The sequence below is a fragment of the Castanea sativa genome, chromosome 6, assembly GCF_040712315.1.
Source record: "Castanea sativa cultivar Marrone di Chiusa Pesio chromosome 6, ASM4071231v1".
In the NCBI taxonomy this organism is placed as follows: domain Eukaryota; kingdom Viridiplantae; phylum Streptophyta; class Magnoliopsida; order Fagales; family Fagaceae; genus Castanea; species Castanea sativa.
The window spans coordinates 42,671,101-42,692,460 of record NC_134018.1 but is presented as its reverse complement, the minus strand read 5'-3'; the positions used below and the strand labels follow the sequence as shown (position 1 = coordinate 42,692,460).

The 21,360-nt window shown below is 36.1% G+C and overlaps 1 protein-coding gene across 1 annotated transcript; it reads left to right on the top strand.

The window, feature by feature from the left end:
- The first annotated feature begins 906 nt into the window (after positions 1 to 906).
- Positions 907 to 4,036, top strand: LOC142639996 (uncharacterized). Its single transcript, XM_075814113.1, has 3 exons — positions 907 to 1,923; positions 3,057 to 3,404; positions 3,500 to 4,036. Exons 1-3 carry the CDS (start codon positions 907 to 909, stop codon positions 4,034 to 4,036), a joined length of 1,902 nt encoding a protein of 633 aa, XP_075670228.1.
- Positions 4,037 to 21,360: the final 17,324 nt, after the last annotated feature.

Below are 21,360 nucleotides of genomic sequence, written 5' to 3'. Positions count from 1 at the left end.
ATGCTAATATGCACAAGTGCTTATTTTCAGTTTTCAAGATCGGCCTTGCTTGTTCATTGGAATCACCATGTCAAGATACCAAAAAGATTGATAGAAGCAAGGATAAAGTAGTGAAAAAGAGAACTAAAGAGCAAAACGACATTACTGATTGTACAGTTGTATAAACGACATGTAGCTTAGATTTGTGTATATTTATTTAGTAATAGGCACGTGTAGTAGTTAGTTAGTTAGTTAATCTGGTTGGTTAGTTAGTTAATTTGTTATTATTGGAGGGCCTCTAGTTGTATATATATATGGCTTCTCTTTGTATTGATTCATTAAGGAAAAATACAGATTTCTCTTCCAGAAATTTCTCTATTTTTCTCTGTTTTTCTGATATGGTATTAGAGCAATTGTTCGCTTCCGCTTAGATTTTTCGACACGATTTACCTTTGAAACCTAGGGATTTCTCTTCTTCGAAGCAATCAAAACGTAGGGTTTCATCTTCTTCGAAGCAAAATTGTTTTGCTTCCAACTTAGATTTTCAACAAGTTTTTCTTTGCTTTCGAAAGCTAGGGTTTTTTTTTTTTTTTTTTTTCCTTCGAAGCTTCATCCATGGCTTCCTCTGATCAAGCATCTGCAAGTGTTACCATTGATGAATCTCATCCATTCTTTCTTCATCACGCAAAAAGTCTTGGTGCAATTCTCATTTCTCAACCACTGATTGGAGGAGAGAATAATTCCACATGGGCACAATCAATGGAACGAGCTCTCAGAATCAAAACCAAGTTTTGGTTGATTGATGGCTCTGTTTCTTTGACCCCAGCAATGGAGAAAATTTCCCTATTTGTTCAAAGCTAGGCACGATGCAATGACATTGTGGTCTCTTGGATCATTAATTGCGTTTTCCCTAAAATTGCAACAAGCATGGTGTATCGCAAAACTGCCAAGGAGGTTTGGAAGAAGCTTCCAACCATGTTTTCTCAAGGGAATGGTCCAAGAATCTATCAATTGCAAAAGGATCTTGCTAGTTTTTCTCAAGGTGAGCTCTTTGTGAGTGATTACTTCACAAGTCTTTCAATTTTATGGGATGAAATACAGAATTATGAGCCACTGCCTCTTTGTTCATGTGAGAAGTGTGTATGTCATGTGAATGAGAGGATTTCTAACCTTCATCACAAAGAAGCCATCATGCAGCTTCTGATGGGTCTCAATGACTATTTTTCTCACATCCGAGGTCAAATTCTGTTAATGGATCCTATTCCATTTGTGGACAAGGTATATTCCTTGTTGATTAAAGATGAAAAGCAAAGGTCAATTGGACAAGGCAGCAGCAATGGGCCTTTTGTTGAATCCACAGCACTTGCAGCAGCAAAGGCAATGATTCATGGTTCCAAGTCATTTAAGAGAGGAAAGGAGAGGCCTACTTGTAGTCACTGTGGATTGCTTGGTCACACTGTTGAGAAGTGTTACAAAATCCATGGATATCCTCCTGGATACAAGATCAAGGCACGGGCAAATCAAGTTTTGTCTTTTGATTTCGTTCAAGAATCAGCTACTGCTACCACACCATCACCTTTTCCTTTTACCTTGGAGCAATGCCAGAAGTTGCTTGCTATGATTGGAGGGTCTAATGCTCAGACCAACCCCATTGCCATGGCTAGCAATGTTTCTCTTAATCAAGCTTCAACATCTCAGTCTACACCATTGGCAGGTAATCTCAAGCACTCCAATTTTTCTGCTAAGCTTGTGAATAGGACTGCTTTTGATAATAGTACTTGGGTTATGGACACTGGAGCTAGTGATCACATTATTTGTTCTATTTCTTTCTTTCAAACTTACACTACTGTTGCTAATTGTGTTGTTGAGTTACCAAATGATGAATCAACACATGTCACTCATATTGGCACTGTTAAACTTTCCAATTTTCTCATTCTTGAGCATGTACTTTGTGTTCCATCTTTCTCATTCAATCTTCTATTTGTCAGTCAACTCACACATAGTTTGCCTCTTTGTCTTGTGTTCTTGTCTCAATTTTGCTTCATTCAAGACCTTTCTTGTTGGAGGACGACTAGAGTGGGTGAAGTCCAAAACGGTCTGTATTTGCTACAGAAATCCAATTCTAGGACTGTCCCCTCCCTTCTCTGTCTGATCTTGCTTCCACCAACAAGAACCTCAAGTCAGCCCCTTTCAGCTTCTATTTCAAATAAAGATTTGTCAATCTTGTGGCATTTTAGATTGGGACATCCTTCGTTTCATAAACTGTCAGTTTTAAAAGATGTATTACCTTCTATCTCTACTAAATGTACTACTGTGTGTATTATCTGTCCATTGGCTAAGCAAAAGAGGTTATCTTTTCCTTCTCTTAATAATATGTGTGCTGAGCCATTTTCCTTGATTCATGTGGATGTTTGGGGTCCATATTTTGTATGCACACATGATGGTTTAAAATTTTTCCTTATCATTGTTGATGATGCCACAAGGTCTACTTGGGTTTACCTTATGAAGGCTAAATCTAATGTTAAACACCTCTTAATATCCTTCTATAACATGATTTTAACTCAATTTAACATTGGTATTAAGGCAATCAGATCAGATAATGCCCCTGAGTTTTCTTTGCTTGATTTTTATGGTGATCATGGCATTATACATCAAAAGAGTTGTGCTTATACACCCCAACAAAATTCTATGGTTGAAAGAAAGCATCAACATCTTTTGAATGTAGCTAGATCCCTTAAACTTCAATATAATATTCCTTCTGCTTATTGGGGTGATTGTCTTTTAACAGCAACTTATCTCATTAACAAGTTGCCTACATCTTTGTTAAATAATAGGTCCCCTTTGAACTTCTTTTTCATAAGCAACCCTCTTTTAATCATCTAAGAGTTTTTGGTTGTCTATGTTTTGTTTCTACCCCTTCTATTCATAGGTTGAAGTTTGAATCTAGAGCTACTCCTTGTGTTTTTCTAGGTTATCCTTTCAATGTGAAGGGTTACAAAGTCCTTAATCTTCATTCTAGAAAAATTTCTATCTCTCGAGATGTTGTTTTCCATGAGTTTGTCTTCCCTTTTTCTCAGTCATCTCACTCTTCGTTATCACCTCCTTTGTCTGTTCCTTTGTCTAATTCTATTACTCCAAGCCTTGACTCTTCTTATTCTCCACTTTCTATTCCAATTTCCACAGACACCACACTTCTTGATGCCCATCACCATACTTCCTCCACTGCAGACCTCCCTACTGCTGATTCAGGTTCCATTTTGATTGGTTCTTTGCCAATCCCTTTGCCTTCTGATATTTCCCTTGATCAACCTATTGCACATCTAGCTCAAGCCATTCCTATTCCTTCTGTCCAGCATGTTGACCAACCTAATCAGACCCCTACATCTGTCACTGATCATGTTGTTCAACTTCCTTCCATTCCTACTGTTTCTGCCCCTCCTATTCCTTCCATTCCTACTCTTCGAAAATCCACTAGAATTAGTCATAAACCTGCCTATTTACAGGCTTATCAATGTAACAGGTGTCTCAGGTTCCTCCCAATCCTCTCTCCTCTAGTACTGCCTTTCCTTTGTCTGCCCATTTGTCATCTCATAGATTGTTTTCTAGACATTCCCACTTCTGTAATGTGATTTCCTCCATTATGGAGCCCAAATTCTATCGTCAAGCAGTTCAAGATCCCAAGTGTAGAGAAGCTATGGCCACTACGATTTCTGCCCTTGAAGCTAACAACACTTGGTCTCTTACTACTCTTCCACCTCATAAAAGAACCATTGGCTGCAAATGGGTGTATAAGGTGAAGTATAGGTCTGATGGGTTTGTGGAACGATATAAAGCCAGATTGGTGGCTAAGGGATACACCCAAAAGGAAGGTCTTGACTATCTTGAGACTTTTTCCCCTGTTGCAAAGTTAGTTTCTGTCAAATGTCTTCTTGCAGTGGCTGCTGTGCAAGGTTGGTACCTTTATGAACTTGATGTCAACAATGCCTTCCTCCATGGTGATTTGAAGGATGAGGTCTATATGGATTTACCATCGGCTTCCACAGCAAGGGAGGGCTAGTATGTAAGCTGACTAAGTCTCTATATGGACTTAAGTAAGCATCAAGACAATGGTTTGCAAAATTTTCCAATGCCTTACTTCTTTTAGGCTTTACATAGTCCAAGGCTGATTACTCTTTGTTCACTAAGAAGAATTCTACTTCTTTTATTGCTCTATTGGTGTATGTTGATGATATCTTAATTGCTAGTGATAATAAGCATGCAGTGGATGAATTGAAAGTTTTACTAGATTAGCAATTCAAGTTAAAGGACTTAGGAGATCTAAAGTTCTTCTTGGGTCTTGAGGTGGCCAGGACTATAGATGGCAACAATTTGTGCCAAAGGAAGTACACACTTGAAGTGTTAAGTGATGCTGGTATGACAGGTTGCAAGCCAGCCAAAATACCAATGGATTAGAATCTCAAACTTAGCAAGTATGAAGGGAAGGAATTGAAAGATCCTAGTTCATACAGAAGATTAGTAGGAAGGTTATTGTACCTAACTATAACTAGGCCTAATATAACATTTGCAGTACACAAATTAAGCCAATTCATGGCACATCCTAGAGAACCACACTTACATGCAGCTAACAAATTCCTACAATATCTCAAGGGCATACCAGGGCAAGGTTTGTTTTTCTCAAGCAAGTCTGATTTACATTTGAAGGCTTTTGCAGATGCGGATTGGGCCTCCTGTCCTGATACTAGAAGGTCAGTAACTGGGTTCTGTGTTTTCCTTGGTGACTCCCTGGTTTCATGGAAGTCTAAAAAGCAACAAACAGTATCTCAGTCTTCAGCAGAATTAGAGTATAGGTCAATGGCAGTAACTGTATGTGAGATCATTTGGCTGCTGTATTTGCTCAATGACATTTAGATCAAACATTCCAAAGCAGCTTTATTGTTTTGTGACAGTCAGGCAGCCCTTCACATAGCTGGGAATCCTGTTTTCCACGAAAGAACAAAGCACATTGAGATAGATTGCCATCTTGTAAGAGATAAGGTGTTGGAAGGGTACATCAGGTTGCTTCATGTTCAAACCAATTCACAAATTGCAGATTTATTAACAAAGGCCTTGAATGCTCAACAATTCTTTTTACTGGTATCCAAGTTGAACATGGTCAATATACATGCCCCTCTTCCACTTTAGGGGGGGGGGGGTGTCAAGATACCAAAAAGATTGATAGAAGCAAGGATAAAGCAGTGAAGAAAAGCACTAAAGAGCAAAACGACATTACTGATTGTACAGTTGTATAAACAGCATGTAGCTTAGATCTGTGTATAGTTATTTAGTAATAGGCACGTGTAGTAGTTAGTTAGTTAGTTAGTTAATTTGGTTGGTTAGTTAGTTAATCTGTTATTATTGGAGGGCCTTTGGTTGTATTTATATACGGTTTCTCTTTGTATTGATTCATTAAGCAAAAATATAGATTTCTATTCCAGAAATTTCTCTATTTTTCTCTATTTTTCTGATACACCACAAGAAAGAATAAATATGGAGAATGTCACCAGGGAGCTACACCATATCAAAAATGCTTTTCTTGGTATAGGGATTTATGGATAATGAACAAGGTACTATAGCATGTTTCCATACAGTCATACAAAAGTTTAGTCAATAACAGATAACCCGTAGAGTGACTAAATTTCACACATTTTAGTTTTCAGATGAATCTTTCAAACCTCAAACACAAAACTCTCTTAGGTACCTGATCTGCTAGTACAAGTAGATTTTCTAGTGCTTTTATTAGGATAGAAAGATTAAACCAAGTCTAAGCACTTAGGATTTTTTTGTCCTAATGTTGTTTTTGTTTCTTGTATCATGAAATATTCTTATAGTCTCAACATGGAAAACATAACTGACTACTATTTTTGTTGGATCATGGAACCTTTACATTGAAGTCTCATTGAATAAAACTTGAGCAAACCTAAAACAATGAGATTTTAGATTTTTTTTTTTTTTTTGGGATAGGAAAGGATGAGATTTGAGTTTAAGTTTGTTATGAAATTAAATACGTTGATGAAAGTGGGGGTTAATTGTTGTGTATATAGGTATATACATGGATAGGTTGTAATAATGATATTTGAGTTTGGAGAATATTGTTTCATAAATTGAAAATTCAAGTTATTAAATTTTCTAAGTGAAATTCGAAATTCAGTCTTTTCGATTGGTCAAAGCTTTTGCTCAACTGGAGTCTCTGTATAGTTCGATCGATACTTGATTCCTGTTCGATCTATTGAAAAGAGATTTCGATCGATGCTCGATTCCTCTTGATTGATTAAGACTCGTGAAACTAAATTTTCTGCAAAATTTTCTGATAATTTTTCTGAACGTTTGAAAATGTTTCAAGTCTTGTAAACGGTTTTTAAAAATATTTTAACTCTCCATACGTGTCTTTGGTGAAATATGACCCTATGGGTATAAATAGAGGTTTATCTTCATTTGAAACATATCATTTTCTCCCAAAAAAACACAAGGAATCTTGTGGTCATTCTCCAAAATTGTTATCAGTAAAACCCAACAACTTGGTTGTATCTTGAAGACAAGTTTGCAGAACCCTTTAGCAACAAGATTGTGGATAAAAATATTGTCTGGGGATAATAAGTTTGTGCCTCCAAATTATCTATTTTTGCTTTGTCTTTTGTATTAATCTTATTCTTCCATTATTACTTAGCGTATTATCCCTAACATTAATTGAGATGTTATTAGTGGATTCTAGTTAGCGCAGATGGTAAAGTCTCTAATGGTTATATAAGAGATTTGGGCTTCAATCCTCGCCTACACCAAAAACTGATTGGTATCTTGGTTTAATAATAAAGAGCTATTATTAGAAACGGACGTCCTAGGTTGAAACTCTCTCAAAATTTTTTTTGAGATATTATTAAGTGTGATAGAATGTATTTCTCATTAAATAAAATATTGACGTGACAATCTATTATTAGATGGGTCAAACAGGGTTTTACGCTCCATTTTTACTAAATTCAAACCATCTTTCTATGGCTCCATTGATCTACCTTTTCTAATTTTTTTTTTCCTTTGGGCCTTGGAATACAACTTTCGCTTCAAGTCTACACATTAATGGGCTTAGAGCTTTGGACTGGCCGATGCCCTTAATTGGTCCAACCCCACATGTCGGACAAAATACTAGGCCAGACCGAAGTCTCAAATAAGCCCATTGCTTGAACTTACATTTTATTAGCAACATTAACATCCGGAGAAAATGGCCCATTAGCCCTAACGGTTGAAGAATATAGTTAGTAAGCACTTGTTTGGAAGAATATGTAATACTAACATCTCGACTCTTATAGAGTCGATTTTCAGCCTATAAATCGACTCTTACATACTCGATTTACATGTTTTGATTAGATCTGATGTGGCGCTTTTCCACGTGGCGGCCACCTGGAAATCGACTCTTAGAGAGTCGATTTATATGGAAGAATTAAATACTATTATATGCTGCCAGCTGGATGAACGGGAACTCCAAGTAGAAATCGAGTCTCATAGACTCGGTTTTTATAAAGGAAAATCGAGTCTCAGAGAGTCGATTTTTAATGGTTGGTCCCCTTTCTGCCACGTGGTTAGAACAGCTTCTTTTTATCATACCATACCTATTTTCTGGGTTATGCCATTTGCCACACCTAAAAACCCAGCAGCTCTCTCTTCCTCTCTCACTCTCTCTCTCTCACTCTCATAGAAAACTTCAAATCAAACTCACCCTCCATTTACACATTCTCATGTCAAGTAAGGTTTTTAAACACTCTCTCTAGTTGTTAGTTTTTTTTTTTTGAATAGTTGTTAGTTATATAGATGTAATGTTAGGGTTTTTTTATGGGTAATTGTTAGTTACATATATGTAATGTTAGGTTTTTTATGGGTATGTATCATTACTTTTTTTGTTTGGTTTGTAATTTTTCTTTATATTTTTTATAGAATGATTTGAATATTTGTGCATTTAGTTTTTTTTTATTTTTAATTTGAGTATGATTAATGAATTTTTTTTTTGTTTAGAAACAAATGGTAATGATTGAGTATATATGTTAATGTGGGGTTTGTAGATGCATATGATGTAACAAGTTAATGTATATATGCTAGGCTTTTTTTTATTTTTTTTTATAAGAAGTAAAAAATATTTAAGATATATATTTGTATTGTTAGGCTTATATCATGGCTATTTTGTTGTTGTTTGGTTTAATATTTGTTATTATCTTTTTGTTAGAATGATTTGAAATTTTGTAGTGGGGGTAAGTGTTGTCTTTAGTTTTTTTATTTGTTTGAGTATGAAATAATAATGATTGAGTGTGTTTGTATGTGATGTGGAGTGAGTATATGCAAATGTGGGGTGTGTTGGATGTAAGAAGTTGTAATTTTCCTACTTTGAGTACATAAAAATGTTTTGTAATTGTGTTAAAATATGTCACTAACATATTACCCTTGACTAATAGGTTCACAATCTTTGAAGAATATTGACATAAATGTATACTACGGTGGTCCCCTTTTCAATCTTGAACAGATTGACGGATTCGCATTTCAAAGGCCGAGTATCGAATGCTATTACATGATGATACGTCGTAAGTTGAAGACATTAAATGATTTGAAGATGAAAATAATGAAAGAACTGAGTTTGAGCCCTACTTGTTATGACATAAATATTATTTATCGTTACCCACAAGAAGTCCTTCATGAGCGGATAAATTACAAGTACATGGCGATCAAAGAAGATAAACATGTAAAGGTCATGTTTAATAGAATCCATAAAATGCCCCAAGTAAATGCTGCTAAGTTGTACGTAAGTTCCGAGCCGCTCGCAGAAGTTGATGTCGAGGAGTTGCAGCAACAAACAACTACATCTTTGCAATTAGACGATGGATGCACTACAATGGGAGGTTACACATTCCCATCTCAAGATTATGCTGCCAATACTAGTGAAACACTTCAACCTCAAGAGACATATTTAGGGGTGGAGGACGAAGATCATTTTGTGAATAATGATGAAAATCTCGATGATATGGATGAGTAAGAAGAGAGGATTGAGCGAGGCGACTTTGAGAAGGATGTGGATGACCATGAACTTGCTTCCAATTTTGAAGAGGAAAATATGGAGTGCCATGATGAAGGTGATGCGGACGATGATATTGGTGTCCAGCATGTTACAAATACGACCACTGCCTACACACCTCCTGCCGAGTCATTCTCCGCAAATACTTGGGAAAATATGGTTGATCCTTCACGTCTTCAGATACCATTTGTTTCTACTTGGGAAGATGGGATGCATTTTAATAAAGGGTTGACTTTTGCAAATAAAGAGGCGGTGAAGCGTGCATTGATAATATACGCAGCAAAGGATAATAGAAATTTTATAATCCGGAGGTCGACCAAAACTAAATTGTGCGCCGCGTGCATTGACACCAACTGCAAGTGGTACGTTGGGGCATTCATGAAGGCTAAATTAAATGGTCTGTGGATGGTCACGTCTTATGTGGGTCCACACAGTTGTATACCCTTTGGCCTGCAAAGAGACGGTAAAATGATGGATTCTAATTTTTTTGCATCAGAAATTGTGGAGAAATTGCGACAAAATCACACTGCTCGTATTGAAGAGCTCCGGGGCCACATAGATACTAAGTATAATCATAAGCTCTCTTACTATAAGGTATGGGATGCAAAACAAAAGGCAATTGCTAAGATATTTGGAGATTGGGAGGAGTCTTACCAAAGGTTGCGAAAGTTGTTGTTGGCATACTTGGATTAGGATTCGGGTACCCAGTACACCTATTGGACCATACCTAGCCCCATAGATGGTACTACGTTACTACGCTATGTATTTTGGGCATTCGCTCCATGCATTGTTGCATTTAGATATTGCAGGCCAGTGATCAATATTGATGGGACTCATTTGTATGGTAAATATCGAGGGGTGTTGATGATTGCAATGGCAACGGCAACGGATGCTAACCAAAAGGTTTTGCCTCTCGCCTTTGCTGTTGTGGACAAGGAGTCAAGGGCTAGTTGGGGTGGTTTTTAGAGTGTCTTAGGAATTCGATAGGGCATGTGATACCTAACGAGGGCATTTGCATTATTTCTGACCGACATAAAGGTATCAAATGCGCCATTGCAGAGTGGCCTTTAGGTGATGATGGAAAGTTACAGGTACATCACCGATATTGCCTTCGACATGTTGCTAGCAAATTCAACACACACTTTGATGACCCGACTCTAAAGGCCTTGGCCTTGAAAGCTGGATATGTGACTCATGACGCTAAATTTAAGTCCATAATGCAAACTATTAAGGATGTCGAGATTAATGCACTGAGGAGGGTAGACCCTGATGATCCCCATCTTGAACGCTATATGCCATACACATATCTAATGAGTGAGGATGTGGAGAAATGGACCCAGTCACATGATAGTGGCAGACATTACGGGGCAATGACAACCAATATCTCTAAGTGCTTTAATAGGGTACTTAAAGGTGCCCGCGGTTTGCCCATTGCTGCAATGGTTGAGTTCACTTGGTGCAAACTTGTTGCATATTTCCATGATCGACATAAACAAATTACTTCTGATCGCTCTCAAGGTAAGGTGTGGAGTGATTATGCAATGGGGATCTATAACACAAATTTGCAGAAAACTTCAGGACACACTGTGCGGGAATTTAATCATGAAACTGGTGTATATCAAGTGGTTACCCCATACAACGACCATAGAGGTGGAGGGGGAAACCACAGTCATGAAGTGCGCGTATTTGCTAGAACATGTGGTTGTGGAAAGTGGCAAAACATTAAGATCCCTTGTTCACATGCAATTAAAGTTTTGCAACAATTGCATCTCAATGCGACCAGCTATATTGACCCATGTTACAGTTTGGAGAACGCCATTCACTTATATTCACATCAATTTGTGGTGCCAATGTCAGAGTCATTGTGGAGGGAAGTTCGCGGACCACGGTGGGTGCCTGACCCAAGTCTGTTGTGGGCCAAAGGTCGCCCTGTGAAGTCAAGAATAAGAAATGAAATGGATGGGTTACGGCGAAAACGGGGAAGCCGGAACCCAGATTCGGACTTGAGGGAGATTCAACCGAGGCAGCGATGCGGAGTGTGTCATGAAGAGGGGCATAACCGCAGAAGATGTCCTAATTCCCTTGGGGGTTCGACAAGCGGTTCCCGTGGGGCTTCGACAGGCAGTAGTGCTACAAACTAGGCAAGTGCCTTTGTTGTTTTGATATAATATGCTCAGAATCTTATTTGGTTTTTGTTCTTCGCATTTAGGAACTAACAACTACATTTTAATGTTTTTCAGGCGAGCGGAGGCTCGATTTTGGAATGGCATTGTACGTGGGAGTTGTAGTTATCTTCGGTATGGACAAGTGCTACGCGACCATGTTGTATCAGTATGGACAAGTGTTAGGCAACTATGTAGACTATGTTGTATCGACTTAGTTGTTATTTTGTTTATTACTGAATGTTGTTGTAATTAAAGCAGTAGCTATCCATTGTACTCGTTACATTAGTTGCGTTGTGCAGCTTTTTTGCCTATAATGCCAGCAATCGTACTACTTTGGCATTAGTAGCACTTACTTCGGCAAGTTCAACCACAGGGGCCTTGTTTGAAGCAATGATAGCTAGTTACACGGCCTTAAATTTGTATGGTCTGTACCTAAGAGGGCAACTATATTGCCCATGCCCAGTAACTATTTTAATCCAATTTCTTGCATTCAATGTACTCTTCAATTAATGTTTGTATACATTGCCCATGTGATGTGTTCTGGATCTGGTTTACAGTTGCAGGGGAAGGAAAAAAACATTTCTGCTATACTGCTGCAAGGAAAAAAAAAAAAACAAACCAGTGGAAATCGAGTAAATTAAATGCATCTCAATATTAAGTTCTCTTTTAGGTAAAAGATTACCTGCAGTTCACCTCTTGCCAGAGCTGGTTTCAATATGTTTGCAGCATCAATTGCTCCTTCTGCTGCTCTAGCTCCAATTAAACTGTGCACCTCATCAATAAACAATATTATGTCGTCACTTTGTTTGATTTCCTCCATTAACTTCTTTAATCATTCCTCAAACTCTCTTTGTGTATTTGTACCAGCAACTAGAAGACCCATGTCCAAGGTTATAACCTAAATCACACAAGAAAAACAAGGAAAATATGGTTACATTGTTTTTAAAATAAAGGGCTGATGAATCAAAAAGGTTAGCTTCTTGCTATGCATCAATGAATTTCAAATGAAATACCCATGTGAAATCCAAGCCCATATTCATTGATTCATAAAATGTTAAATGACAAAATTAATACACTTCAAATCATTTGCAAACTTTCTCTTGTACTGACTTATAAGTAGCCACATAAATTAAAAGGCAATACAAAGATAATCCAAAAACAAAACAAAGAGCCACTGTGTAAATCAATATGAAAAAGATAGAAATACTTGAGAATATCTGCATTAAATTCTTTTTGTATTGATAATTGATAAGCAATTAGCACGTAATAGACATTGAAAACAAAAAGAAAAACAAATGAAGAGATGGCAATGGAAGTAGGGTTCTTGGGTCTGGGTATAATGGGAAAGGCCATGGCCACCAATCTCTTACGAAAAGGCTTTAAGGTCACTGTTTGGAACAGAACCCTCTCTAAGGTAAAACTACTACTCTTCATTCATTCTACACACACACACACACACACACACACACACACACTTTGTACTATACATTTAAGGTGTAATGTCTACATACTGGAGTCATCTTCTAATACTTTGTACTCTAGGAGAAGCGTATGCAAGATGATAGACAATCCACTAAAATTGAAATGAAACTTAAATGTTTAAAGCAATGAAACTAGCTTCCTCTCGTCACCTGGATACACTACTTTGAAAGCTTTTAAAGAAAACATTCAATTATAATTTATAAGAAATATCAAAGAAATTATACCAGAATATTTCTTCCAATTTTTTATGATCCCTTAAAATCATTAGGAAGAAATTTATAAGTTTCCTTAATAGTTGTCACGTCTACAAGTAATGCCTCTTTTGGCAAAAACATTTGGCTTAAAGTTACATAGTCCTGTGACTGCAAATGACCTTTTTTTTTTTTTCAATCTTTCCACATGAATGTTCTTATGTGCGGGTATTGAAGGCAAGATGAGCATATTATGACTTTATTCTTAGTGTTGCTCCATTTAGGTTTATTCAGAACTATCACCTTTACTCTGGTTTTACAATACTCTGCTCGTAGCAACCGGTCCAATTTCTATTAAGAACTGCGCTCTTAAAGCCAGTGATGTAGGACAAAGAACTTCCTAACCAAATTTGATGCGCAGGATTTTCCCAGTTTCGAACATTAGATTTTTGGGGCTAATTTAGTAAAATCTAATACAATCTAATGTAGATATGCAAAAGGTTAGGTTTTAGCTTGCATTTTGGGGGAGTTGGTAAATTAGTGCGTGGCTGATATAATTTAAACAGAGGGCTGGAACACAGAAATCAGATAGTAAATAGAGAATAAGGAGAGGGAAGAGTCACTTAAGGCAAAAGAGAAATAGTTAAATCTAGCTTTACACTAGGTTTTTGAGCATTACAATTGAGAGCGATGCATCACATCCCACCAATAAACAATAAAAAGAATGAAATATTTTTCTTTATTCATTGTCAAAATGATAAGAGACCACTTTTCCTTTATTGTTGTACACATGAATTTTTTCTTTTTTACTGTTAATTGTATCATATCACTGTTTGTAAATGCAGGCATTGTATGAGGAAGCCATCCCATTTTTTGATGTCTTGGGAAAGAAATCATTCTTCCTAGGGCAGGTTGGAAATGGAGCAAAGATGGAACTTGTTGTCAACATGATAATGGGCAGGTAGTGGTTGTTTGTTTGCTCATCTGACCTAGAATAGAAATAGGAAAATGGATACTCCTTGCACAGACAATAGTCCAAATACTAAGTGTAGGTTTTGAGTCCAAATACTGAGTGTAGGTTTTGAATCAGGAGGGGATTAGACAAAGATGTTCAAGGATTAGAATATGACCCGGTCACAGTTCTTTTTGTTTGGTGATAAGTAGTTTTGCACACTTAGGTTTATTGTCTGTACTTTTTATTTGTTTTTTGGAAAAAAACAATTAATTTTTTAAACATGACTTGGCTGCAAAGCATACCAGCTTACAATATCCTATACGTAATTAACTTTAGATTTTAGGGCCTAAAGAAAAAGAAAAGGGGAAGTAAGCTTCTTGACTATTGGTAATCTTAGGAAGCGGCAGATTTTGACTTTGGATTGGTGTTGTATGTGTAAAAGAAATGGTGTTGTATGTGACACCCCCCCTTCTTTCAATATATTTTTATTACTTATCAAAAAAAAAAAGGACATGTTATTTTCCCCCCTTTTATGCCTTAAGGTAAAGCGGATGCTAAATATCATTTGTAATATGATTGTGAGCTCCTTTTGAATTTAAAAAAACAAAAAAAAAAAAGCTTCTTGAAATGTAAAAGAGTACCCTTGAAACATATCAGATTGTAGACACTGTTACCATATTTTTAGTAGAGCAAGAAGTTAGGCTAGAGTCAGTAGCACATACAAACTATCACTGTGATCCATAATCTGAGGCAGAAAGTATATAATCAATTGTCCAACCCACCCCCCACCCGCACCCACCCCTTTTTTCCTATCTTTTCAAAGTAGATCTAAGATATAGTTAAACATTAGTGAAATTTTAAATAAATAAATAAAGGAAATAAATAATGTTGAACTGCATAAGAAGTAATGGAGACAGATTGTACCACTGTTTACAAGAACTATCAGAGTTCCACAGCTAATAACCCAAAAGAATATCTTTGAGGAAGGATTTGATAAAGTGAAAGGGAAGTAAAAGTTGGTAATCTTGAGTTTATTACCATATCCTGGTAGTAGTCTAAAATAAAATTAGGGATAAAGTTTTCCTTCAAATTGGATAAGAGGAATCTCCTATAAGCTATAACCCACCATCCACATGTATTCTAATCACAAAACTCATTAAGTCATTTAAACCAATCACATAATTATTAAATATGCCATTTGATTAAAGCAAACACAAATGATCATTTGAATTGCCAAGTATTAGGTTGAACAAATTTTCTCCCAAATAAGTTTTGAGAAAAATTCTTTCATAAAGTTAGCCAACTTTTCCATTAAATATTGAGTGCTAAGAGGAAAATGTCACCAAATGGCTATCCTAGCAAACAACTATAGATATGTTCTTCCGACTTCCAAGTGGGGTACATAGGTACAATTGGAAACTCTAAAGTTCACAATTTTTAATACCAACATATGGATTTGGATTCAATTCAACATCATTTTTGGACCAATGCAATAAAAAATTTCAAGTATACTCATACCCCAAAGCAAAGCGTATAAGTGAGAGATTGAGGAACCCAATAAACTATTTTTTACAATCTGTCAATCTTCCTCATTTGTTTTCACATATACACAAAAATGTCTCTATGAGAGTATGTGAGTGAAACAATAATCTCTATGAATTTAGAATAGAAAGATATTAAAAACTGAAAATTTTGTATTTTTTAAATCAACAGCAGGGAACAAACATTTTTCCAAAGAGATTTTTCCCAATTCTCAAATTAAGCTATATGAATAGATAAGTAATCATTTTCTACAACCTTCCTCAATTGTTTCACATATATACAAAAAATGTCAATATGAGTTTGTGAACAAACAATAATCTCTACGAATTTAGAACAGAATGATATTATAAATTGAAAAGTTGTATTATAGGAATCAATAATAAGGACAACTATAATCTTTTTTTTTTTCAAGAGATTTTGCCCAGTACTCAAATTAAGCTATGTAGATAGATAAGTAATCATTTTCTACAATTTTCCTCATTTGCTTTCACATATGCCTCTATGAGGATGTCATAAATTGAAAAGTTGTTTTATATGAATCAAGAGGTGGGGAAATTTTTTTCTTTAAAAGAGCCTTTGCCCAGTTCTCAAATTTAAGCTATATAAAATTATAAATAGAAAAGCAATCATTTTCTACAATTTTCATCATCTGTTTACACATACAAGTGTGTGTGTGTGTGTGTGTGTGTGTGTGTGAAACATTAATCTCTATGAATTGTGTGTGTAGGAAATAATAACCTCTATGAATTTATAACAGAAGAATATCATAAACTGAAAAGTTGTGTTTATATGAATCAATAGTTGGGAAAAACATAATCTTTTTCTAAGTGAGCTTTTGCCCAGTTCTCAAATTAAGCAATTCTCATAAATAAATGGATAGGTAATCAGAATTCAGAAACCCTTTTGCAGAGGAATAAAATACCTGCATTCAAAAGGGTCGCATTTGTTTTGCACTGAGCTTTGAGAAGAAAGATGATGAAGGCAGTCTCTCAGTATTAAACGTGAAAAAGACATTCATGATCATTTACACCTAATATGTCAATAAAGAGCTCGGAAGAAATTGTCATGAAGCAACACATGATAAAAGACATTCATGATCTTTTGAGAGGCTTGGATTCAAGAGAGAGGCAAGCATTGTTCCTACGGTATGGTCTCAAGGACAGCCAGCCTAAATCACTTGAGGAATCTGGGAGGCTTCTTTGTGTGACCAAGGAGTGGATGCAGAAAATTGAAAAGAAGGCTCTAACAAAGCTAAGGGATGAAGATATCTGCAGAAATTTAAGCCATTATTTGGATTTGTAGTTTCAGCTTGATTTCAAAAGCTCCAATATTGTCTGCCTTTTAAGTTGAGTCTGGAGTTAATTTAAACTTTCTTAGGCTAGATGAATTGTTATACAAACCCAACAGACCTAGGGTCTTGACGAGATCTAAAACTGCACACAAATTATGAGTGGCCTTTGTAAGTTCTTAACCCAGGAATGTGCAAATCATCATTCCATGATGATCCATGAATGCATTTTTCCATCAACCTTTTTATTGTATCATATTTGAAGGTGCACATGTTCCACATTGACTAGTCTTCCAATGACAATGTCAATCATACAATAATTGTGAACAGAAATTTGTGAACAACATATTACTCTCTATTCGACAATCAGTTCAATCATGATTTTCGAACAAAAACCACTAACCCACATAAAAAAATCACACACTTAAGAAAAACATACCTGACAACTGAGTGAGAGTGGAGAGAGTGCTTGAGAGTGGAGACTATGGCAGGCCGAATGATAGCTCAGGGGGCGAGTCAGAGGGTGGAGAGCCGTGACAGGGTGGAGAGCCATGAGAGCTGCGAGTGAGAAGGTGGAGAGCGGCGCGAGAGGGAGAGTGAGTGACAGAGAGTGAAGAGGCGCGAGAGGGAGAGTGAGTGACAGAGAGTGAAGAGCCGCGACAGGTCTGCGACAGTGAGAGGGTGAGTGACAGAGAGTGGAGAGAGGCGCGAGAGAGAGGTCTGGTCTGTGCGAGAGGCTGGACTTGGGTTAATTTTGAAAAACCCCTATTAGAAATCGAGTCTCAAAAATTCGATTTCCAGGTGGATCAACTCACATGTACACGTCACATGTAAACCGAGTATTTAAGAGTCGATATATAAATCGACTCTTAGAAACTCGATTTCCAGGTGGCCGCCACGTGAAAAATCGCCACATCAGATGTGATCAGACCACGGAAATCGAGTATATAAGAGTCGATTTATAGCCTCAAAATCGACTCTCTAAGAGTCGAGATGTTAGTATTCTATATACTTCTAAACCAATGCCTACTAACTATATTTTTCCATAAATATGGCTAATTGCCCATTTTGTCCTTAACATCCAGTTCTTTAAAACATGCTAAAAATCAAAAGCAACTCTACGTGATTCATGATCTTAAATCAGATTAAGAGAATCCCAGTTGCTATTCTGCAATTCAAAAACTTTTCCATTACATCGCAACGTTATTGTCCAAGCATTGACCCACGTGACTCTTCCAAACTCTTAAGCAACTGCTCGAAATTCGGAAGGATTAATTACGAAACCACCAACAAACCCTAATATGACATCCAATATCAAATTAAACCAAAGCACGTGGCTATTACTAAGGCCAACTTCAAAAATTAATCGAATAATTTGTTGTTGCAGAGGATAATAAACAAATTAGCGTGGTTTTAAAAGCCTAAAACAAAACAAACACACCAACCCTAACAAATCAATTAGAGCCATCAAATTTCAAAACCCTAACACCACAAAATACGATTTTTTATATATATAAACAAAATACAAAAATTATAACATCGTACTTTGCCCTAAATAAATTGATTTCATAATAAAATTCTAAAAGCAACAAATCATTATTACCTCCATTCGCCACTTTCTCTCTCTCTTTCACTACCTCTGTGTCTCTCTCTCTCTTAGCAAAACAAAGTTGAGGTTTGAAGAGGTTGATGCCATTTGATAAAAGATTTCTAGTAACGTTGCTTAAATATTGTGAAAATACATCCAATTTATTTGGTGAAAATACATATAGATTTTGTGTGTGCGTCTTGAGGATTAGACAGAAAGAATTTATTTCAATCTATGAAATCTAACAATAAATAGGACCACAAGTTGTGTTTTCTCGACTAGAGTAGACGGCTAGGATGTATACCGTAAGGTGTTCATTAAAATTTTGAAAAAGAGGCCATATGATATCAATATAATAGTGGCCTCCTCAATGCATTCACATGATTCAATTAGTTTTTATTATAACATACAACTCATTAAAATAATACTAGTCTTATCATATATGCTCTGCACGTGTGATGGGGTTTTTTTTTTTGAGTTTAATGTAATTTTTCAATTTAAATTTATTTATTGTTAGTGAATTATACACGAAATTTTTTTTAGGAAACTAAAATTTAGGATTTGAAATAGAGTAAACTGGTGATGGGTTGTTATGGATGGGCAAAAATGTAATTTAAGTTGTAGATTCAAACTAGAACCAATAAAAACTTACCACTTATGATTTGTTGTGAAAATATTGTAAACGTAGCACTCTTCTATATTTAAGAGAGTGTGGTTATCAAAAAAAAAGAGTGCTAATTTTTAGGAAAAAGTTTCTCTTGGTAGTTTTTTTTTTTATTTTAAATTTGTTGAATTACAATTTTAACCCAATTTTTTATTTTTTAAGAATAACAATTATCTAATTAGATTAAAGGTATATTTTTGACATTTTTTAATACCATAATTAACTTTCCAAATCTTTTTAATATATAGAAATAAGATATAGAGATAAACTACTCAATTAAATAATATAAGGGTTTTTTATTTTTTTGTCATAAAAGTGGTGTCAATATTTTTTTATTATGGTTTATTCATAATTGCCCTAAAGGCACCCGTTAAGAACATTAGCATCCTGTACCTTCAAACTATTCTATTTTACCATCTCAAAAACTACTTTATCTATTATACCATACTATTTTACAATACATCCAACATCCCAACTTTTATATTCCTATACAAAACATTAAAATAATATATCTACACAATAATATATATAAACCACTATCTATGAAATCAACTATCCTTATTTTGTATCAAGAAAAAAAAAGTTCATTTCATCAGTAACATCTTCAACCTTCAAGACCACCTAAAATGCTGTACCGTTGTAATCTTCATCTTCATAGTCCATTTCATCATCATCAACATCTTCATCGATATTCAACACTTTATAGCTGCAACAGAATATTATATAATTGCCAATTTTAATTTAATAATATATGAGGAGCAACAGATGGGATTCTTTTCTAATGGTATGTCACACATGCACCCACTAGTTCTTAAATTCACGACCATACCTTCCACCTTGCTCTTGCAATGAAAGGAAATGTCATTTGAGAGCTCATTGGCAACTACAGATGGATGTTTAGATTTAAAAGACTCTAAAGTTCTACTTTCATCAATGAAACATTAAGATTTCGAGCAAAAAGATTTAGCACCAAAACACTTGGGCCATGTTTGGCAAATGATTAAAATTGTGTCAAATATGAGGCAAAAGTTATCTTGTTCTCGAACTTTTAAGCCATTGAAAAATGCTCTGATCATCTATAAAATTTCCGATCAAAATATGAGGTAAAAGTAATAGATAATCCTTCAAGTACATGGCATGATTGCATGAATAAAAAAATAATTTCAAAATTTTCAAATAAAATATATATTTATTTTGAGTGACAAATAATTACAATGAAAAATTATATATATATATATATATATATATGTAGGGGTATTGGGCCCAACAATTTATGAAGGGCGGCCCAACGAAGTCTTTTGGGCTAGAAACCCAAATCCGAAAACATCAAAATGATCATGGAGTATTTAAATGTCCCAAAACGTCCGAGGAGTAGATTTGTCCTCGGAATATTAAGCCGAGGACACACAGTATACGTGGAGGACAATAAAAAGAGCGGTGGAATATCTAAAGTAAAGCTGCTACCACCGCCCATACATTAAAAGCTCTGTAATTTATACGCTGACTGATAGAGAGAATGATGGGATCTGAGCATAGAGCTTGGAACTTGGTCCCTAACCCCAGCGGGCTTTAGGGAAGAATGGATGGGACAAGTATCCGGAAATCAGGATTGCAACCATAAAGTGGAAGATGTTGAAGAGAAGGAGAGATATATAAATAGAAGGGAAGGCATACGAAGAAAATGGAGGCTTTTTGAGAAAGAAAAAGTGTATGATAATCAATATTTGTATCCAAACTTGAGAAATACTATTAGAAACTATCCTCAGAAACAGTCCGAGGAGGAATTCTCAGTCTTACTCTTTGCAAACGATTCTTTGTTTTCTTCCATTGGGCCCAAAGCCCGTTCTTTTTGTAATTGTCTAAGCCATCCTTGAAATCTAGATTACAAACCCATCCTCTACAAATTCATTGTGAAGAAAGGCCTTTCAAGCCCATTTCCTCCCAGTCGTGGTTTGGGAATTTGAATTGTGTCCTTACAATTGGCGCCATCTGTGGGAATTTAGTTTTTAAGGAAGTTTAGGACATCATGGTAGGGTCAGAACCACCACGCAGTGCAGAGTCCGTGGGCTCCCAGCGTGAGGATCACTCCTTACATCCTAATCATGGAGAGAACTGAGAAGGAAGTGTACATACTACACACACCATCAGAAGTGCTAGTCATTCGTAAGGAGGAAGCAGAGTTCCTTATGAGAGAAATGCCAGGGCCATGCAGAAGGAGATTGACGGCCTAAAGAGGAGACTGTGTCACGAAAGGAGAAGGAGAACTCCTCCGGTCTCTGACCCCTCTTCGGAAGGATCCGAGGATGACAATTACGGGCAGAGATCCAAAAATCCCCCAGGTGAATATGTCTCCTCCGAGGAGGACAATCTACGTGGGAGGCGTGGCAGAGACTACCCCCTAGGGGCTTGGGAAATGACGCA